Source organism: Salvia splendens, chromosome 14 (genome assembly GCF_004379255.2).
Source record: "Salvia splendens isolate huo1 chromosome 14, SspV2, whole genome shotgun sequence".
NCBI classification, from domain to species: Eukaryota; Viridiplantae; Streptophyta; class Magnoliopsida; order Lamiales; family Lamiaceae; genus Salvia; species Salvia splendens.
Window position 1 is genome coordinate 9424793 of NC_056045.1, and position 6814 is coordinate 9431606.

At 39.2% G+C, this 6814-nt stretch overlaps 1 protein-coding gene across 1 annotated transcript; it reads left to right on the forward strand.

The window, feature by feature from the left end:
* Positions 1-4399: 4399 nt before the first annotated feature.
* On the forward strand, positions 4400-6117 carry LOC121764147 (WD repeat-containing protein 70-like). The gene is made up of 3 exons (XM_042160210.1): positions 4400-4563; positions 4676-4785; positions 5624-6117. The coding sequence occupies exons 1-3, from the start codon at positions 4400-4402 to the stop codon at positions 6115-6117; spliced, it is 768 nt and encodes a 255-aa protein (XP_042016144.1).
* The last annotated feature ends 697 nt before the right edge of the window (positions 6118-6814 follow it).

The following is a 6814-nucleotide window of genomic DNA, read 5'->3' on the forward strand; positions in this document are numbered from 1 at the left end:
GAGCAAGCATGTGGATGTTAAGCTTCATTTTGTGAGGGATGAAGTTGAAATGGGCTCAGTGAAGATTGAAAAGGTAGCTACTGAGCACAATGCAGCTGATATGCTAACAAAGGTGTTGCCCGGACTTAAGTTGAAGTATTGCATGGATTTGGTGAATCTGATTCAGCTGGAGTGATTGTGGAAGATGGATGAAATCTATGGATTGTCCAGTTATGTCCCAAGGTGGAGATTTGTTATGAGGATTGGGGCAAAACTGCACAATCAGTTCAGTTCGGTTACCAATATACTGTTCGGCGATTAGGGACCGATATGCTGTTCAGTGATCTGACGAACTGCAATCATGCTCGGTGATTGGTCGAGTTTGTAGTCGTGCTCAGGGATTAACCGAGCTCAATGTTCGGTGTTGAGCTCGGTGCTCAGTGCTCGGTGTTGAGCTCGGTGCTCAGTGCTCGGTGTTGGTGCTCGGTGTTGGCCGAACTTAAACGAGTTCGGAGTGCCGAACTTAAACGAGTTCGGAGTTGACAGTTGTTATTAACTGATGCACGTCGTCGGATGCGACTAGTTAGTTAGCTTTAAATGAAAGCCGTTAGGTTTGAACTAGTTGTTAGATAAGTGTTAGTTAAATAGAGCCGAGCTGTGAAAAAAGAAAAGAATTTTTCGTCCATGAGTTTTGTAATCTTCCACACAAATAAAACACAAGATTTCCATTGACTCTCCAAGAATTGGTTTTTGCTTATTCATTTTCATATCAAGTATTCGTTCTTCTCGTTCCGGAATCGATCTCGTTGTGATAACAAGATTGAGTCGCGTATCTGATAGCATTACAATACTTTCAGCCATCACAATTCTCCAAACCTTCAGAAATCAAGACATGAATGGATTAAAAGACACACACATCAAAAGACTGACCATATTTATTGTGTGCATAACACAAACATATACCCATGTATGTGGTTGTAGAACAGTAAAATATAGAGACATAGTGAAGAAAGTAGTAGTCTATATTATTATTCAACATAGGCCATATATATAGTACAAGGGACTAAGCTAGGCTATATCACATCACCGATGTGGGACAGAATACAAATAATATATTAACACTCCCCCTCAAGCTGGATCATATATATTGATCATGTCCAGCTTGGTACAAAGTTCTGAGAAACGCTTCATAGGCAACGGTTTTGTAAAGATATCAACAATCTGGTTGGACGATGAAGTGAAAGGAGTAGTAATTGTCTGATTCAAAACACACTCTCTAATGAAATGACAATCAACTTCAATATGTTTAGTCCTCTCATGAAAAACCGGATTATTCGCAATATAGATTGTAGCTTGGTTATCATAATGCATCGATAAAGGTTCATTGAAAGTGAACCCCAATTCTCCAAGTAGATTCTTGACTCCAATCATCTTGGTAGCAGTATGAGCTATAGTTCTATATCGGCCGCGGCAGACGATCTCGCAATAGTATGTTGTTTCTTACTTCGCCAAGTTACCGGGTTTCCTCCCAAGTAGGTGCAATATTCAGAAGTAGACTTTCTATCAGACTTAGAACCAGCATAATCAGCATCTGAATATCCTTCAATTTTTAGATGACCATTCTTTTTAAACAACAATCCTTTACCAGGAGATTTCTTGATATATTGAAGAATTTGAATAGCAGCATCCCAGTGAACTTGCTTAGGCTTATCCAGAAAACGACTGACTAAACCAACAGCAAAGGAAATATCAAGCCTTGTTACTATCAAGTAGATAAGTTTTCCAACTAGACGTCTATACTTAGCTTTATCCTCCAAGAATTCTGCACTATCATCCCAAACACTTGAATCAACCTCCATAGAAGTATCAACAGGTTTTGTTCCAAGTAGTCCAATTTCTTTCAATAAATCTGTAGCATACTTTTGCTGAGATAGAGACACTCCAGAATTTCCGTGTGCAATTTCAATTCCCAAGAAATACTTAGGATGCCCCAGATCCTTGATAACAAAATGTTGATGCAAATATTTCTTAGTTTCCTCAATTCCACGAACATCACTTCCAGATCTGAGTATATCATCAACATACACAATACTTAGGATTTGAGAACATTTGGGACTTCACTTTTTTGTTTAAGCAAATATAACCATGTCATACGAGAATAATCATCAACAAGAATTAGAAAATACTTGAAACCCCCTCTAGACTCAATCCTACTAGGACCCCAAACATCACAATGAACTAGATCAAAAGCAGAAGAGCTACGAGCCTCGACTCGAAAAGGAAAGGAAGTGAGATGGTGCTTACCCAACTCACATGACTCACAATTAAAATCAGCAGACGCAACTGGAACTAGACTACGAAGGCTGGAAGAAGACGGGTGACCAAGACGACAATGCCACTGATATGGAGACGCAACAACAAAGAGAGCACTAGCAGAGATATGTGAAATATGATCCAAGTAGTACAGACCGCCACGCTCATGTCCTCTACCAATCGTCCTCTTCGTCTGCAGATCCTGAAAGATACAATATGAATGATAAAAAGTGACAGAATAATTGTGAGTTTTTGTTAGCTGACCAATAGATATTAAGCTGACTGGAAAATTTGGGGCAAATAAAACATTATCAAGAGTGATTTGAGTAGTGGGTTTGACAACACCAGTGCCGGTTACTGGAGAATAGTTTCCATCAGCAAGATGAACAGATTGGAAGAGAAGATGGAGAAAGAGATGTGAAAATGGATTTTGTACCAGTTATATGGGTAGATGCACTCGAATCCAACATCCAAGACTTACCAGGAGACACAGCAAACGCAGCTACAGAGGTAGAGACATTAGTAGTAGATGAAGAACTTGGCGCCTTAATGGTGGTTTCGATAGGCGGTCTAAAATCAGACATGATAAAAAGGGACTGTAGCAGGAGTAGGATATGATAATAGCTATAGCAGAAGCACAGCTGTAGGAGGAGTAGAATAAAAGTTGTAGCAGTAGAACAGAGCAGTAGGCAGATGCAGCAGTAGAGTAGCAGGCAGATGAAGATAAAAGCAGTAGTGCAGAACAACATGCAGAGCAGTAGACAGATAATTGCAGAGCAGTAGACAGTTGTAGCAGAGTAGCAACTGTAGAGCAAAAGTAGTAGATGCAGGATAGTAGTGACAGTTGTAGCAGAGTAGCAACTGTAGGAGGAGTAGAATAATAACTGCTGACAAGAGCGGAGGTAGATAAAAAGCAAGCAAGAGCTCAGACAGATAATAGCGCAGTAGAGCAGAACAAAACATAATTTCGGGTAGAGTATGGTAGCGATGGAAGAGCAGAGCGGGGATAGTAGAGCGGGCAGCGGCAGAAACCCTAATTTAGTTCATTTTTTTTTCTTTTTCTTCTTCTCAGACTAACCTAGTGATGGATTCGAACCCGCTCTGGTACCATGTAGAATAGAGATATAGTGGAGAAAGTAGTAGTCTATATTATTATTCAACATAGGCCACATATATATAGTACAAGGGACTAAGCTAGGCTATGTCACATCACCGATGTGTGACATAATACAAATAATATATTAACAGTGGTAAACCTTGAGTATACATTATGCATCCGCATCATTCTACCATCTATTCCCAGGCAAATTTCACTCTCATCATGGTTGGTTTTGATTACTAGTGAAGTACTAGAAAAAAGAAGTCATTCATAGGCTTATAGCATATGTAAGCACACCATCTAAAAATTGTTTTCTGGTTTTTAAGGAATTGCTAATATTAATGTTCATTTGATAGGCTTCTTATTTTATGATATTCCCACATTTTCACTGGGTAGAGAGAGGCAGGAAAATGGATCACCATTGAGTAGTAAGTTAAGATAGATATGTTATACTTTTTAAGTGACTGAAATCGCACTTACTCATAGAAATACAGTACCGGTTTCTTGAAAGATAACATTCCATGACCGCAAATATCTCAAATTTGACGATACTTTGTAGTTTCAAAAGAATATATTTAGTGCTTAATACTTATACTTTAATGTGTTGTTACATGGTTTATGGTTTCTTCATTCAGTCACTAAATCTTTGCCTAGATGTTACTCTTTCCTAATGTGAACAATGTTTGATGGCTTGGTAGAAAACTGCCATCTACAATTTCTATAGATGTAATTTATTTAGTTCTCTTTGGTCTTGATTGCCTCTTAATTATCAGGTTATCAAGCCCAAGCTTTCTAGGCCTGGACGTATTCCTGTAACAACATGTGCCTAGGAGTTGAAGAAATATATCGAATGAAGCCTGTTATTATGTTTTTTCTTTAGTTTTCGTTTTTAATCTTCATAGGAGTTGAAGAAATATATCGAATGAAGCCTGTTATTTTGAAGGTTAGCCTAATATACCAAGTAATATCCATGCCTACCATGTGTACTAGGTCTGGGATTTACGTCAAATGAAGAAGGCTCTTCATGTATTTGATGATCTTCCGAACAGTTACGCTCAGACGAATGTTGCATTCAGCCCTAACAAAGAACTCTTCCTGACAGGAACATCAGTTGAAAAGAACAACACAACAGGGGTCTGCTATGTTTTTACGACAGAGCAAAAATGGAACTGGTTTCAAGAGTCGGAATAACTCCGACATATAGTGTCGTTCAGTGTGCATGGCATCCAAGGATAAACCTGGTAATCCAATTGTACTTTATAGTGCTTGACTGTTTCACTGCAGTCTGCAGCAACTGTGTCACCATGCCTTATCGATACTAAGATTTGAGAATCCAAAAACTTCAGACTTCATATTAGTTACAGAAAATCCGATTGCTGGATTCATCTCGTACTGTTATTTTTCTTCTCATCTTGCACTTTTTAATGTGAATCTTGTTGATTCAAGAAACATATGTGCCCGAATTTGTTCTTGTAAAACTACCCAATAACCCAAACAATAAATAGGACAATTAAAAAGATGGAAAAGAAGAGGAAGATGATAAGTGTTATGATTTAGATTAAGGTTCAAGAAAGAAAACCCAACGACTACTTTCACAAACAACAACCTATTGGCTCCACAAGACTAGCAACACAAGAACTAGTAAAGCATACCTTAACATTCAACCTAAGCCGTCAATAGATTGGAATGCAACCACAAGGGATTTTGATAAATCTTCAAAAATGAAGATGGGTGCTCACAAATGGAGTCTTTGTTCTTACAATATCATTCAAAGTCTAATGGCAAAAACCCTAGACATGAGTATTTATGCTAGAGGTTAAAAGTGCTAAATAAAAGAGGCAAAAGGAGCTCAAAATTGCATGTCGCATAAAACGCCTAGGTCGGGCGTTTTCCTCGCCCAAGTCGGGAAAACTCTCTGGAGTCGGGCGTTTTGCTTGTTGGACTGCGCGGCTTTCGTAAAATGACCATAATTTCCCCATCTGGGCTCCGATTGAGGCGTGTAAGGTACTCACGCGAAGCTCTTTCGACGATGAAGATAATGGTGGTCTTGAAGAGCATTTGGACACCATCTTGATAGGTATATTGATGTTTGAAACAGACCCCAACTCCGATTTGGCTCATCGTATGGCTTTACTTCTCATTCCCTTTGTTTGGCGCTTCCCGGATTCACATCACTTCTAGTCTGTATGCACTAATCCATCCATACTAAACCTTGGATCTCAAACTCTGCAGATCTCCGCAACGGAGGAGGAACTCACATACTATATGATCCAACCATCAGCGAGAGGGGTGCACTAGTATGCGTTGCACGTGCACCACGGAAGAAGTCTCTGGATGATTTTCAGGCACAACCTATAATTCACAATCCGCATGCTCTGCCGCTATTCAGAGATCAGCTTAGCCGAAAACGTCAGTGCGAGAAGACACTGAAGGACCCACTCAAGGCCCACAAACCGGAGCTACCCATGACTGGGCCAGGCCATGGCAGAAGAGTTGGTTCAACAACGGGAAGTCTGCTAACGCAGTACCTTCTTAAGGTAACGTTGCTTTACTCTCATACTCAAACGAAGTCAGAGACAAGTGGTCACATGTTTCACATTCTGTTGCAGCAGGGAGATATGATTAAGGAAACATGGATGGATGATTATCCCAGAGAAGCAATCCTCAAATATGCCGATGTTGTTGTCAAAGATCCTAAATACATCGCGCCAGCAGACGCAGCCTGAAACCATCTTTGCCAAGTCGGATTCAGAGGATGACGAGAAATAACTTGTAATGAGGCTATTACTGGTGATGTTCTATTGTAGTAGTACTAGATTTTATCACACATGTATCTGATTTGTAGCATCAAGAAAATGGTTCATTTGGGGATATCCAAATTATGAATACATTGTGTGTTAAAAATAAGGTGTATGGAGCAACTTTAAATCCTTGGGCCAACTGTCCCATCCTTTGGGGTGCTTACAAATCAGCGCAGGGAATAGTTACTGGGCCCGCCGATGGATATCCTTGGTAATTACCAAAAATAAAAATAAGGCAAAAAAATATAAAGCAAATAACTAAGCATTCTATAATGACATATCTCAAATTCTCTTTCCTTTTAGAGGGGTTTAAATTATAATCCTTCCGTCTCAAAGAAGATGACACACTTGGGAGATGTCATGAAATTTTAGGAGATGTTGTTTTGTGTATCAAGTGGTGAGAGAAAATATAATTTTATAATTGATGTGAGAGGAAACTTTTTTCACAAGAGGAAATATGACATCCTTTGTAGGACAAACTAAAAAAGAAAGTGTGGCATTTACTATGGGACGGAGAGAGTACTAGTATTTATGATTGGAAAAGTAAAGAGATCTAAAGAGATGGATCTTCTAGAATAAGTGAACAAGTCTTGGTCTTCTTTCCCATTTGCCCCATTACATA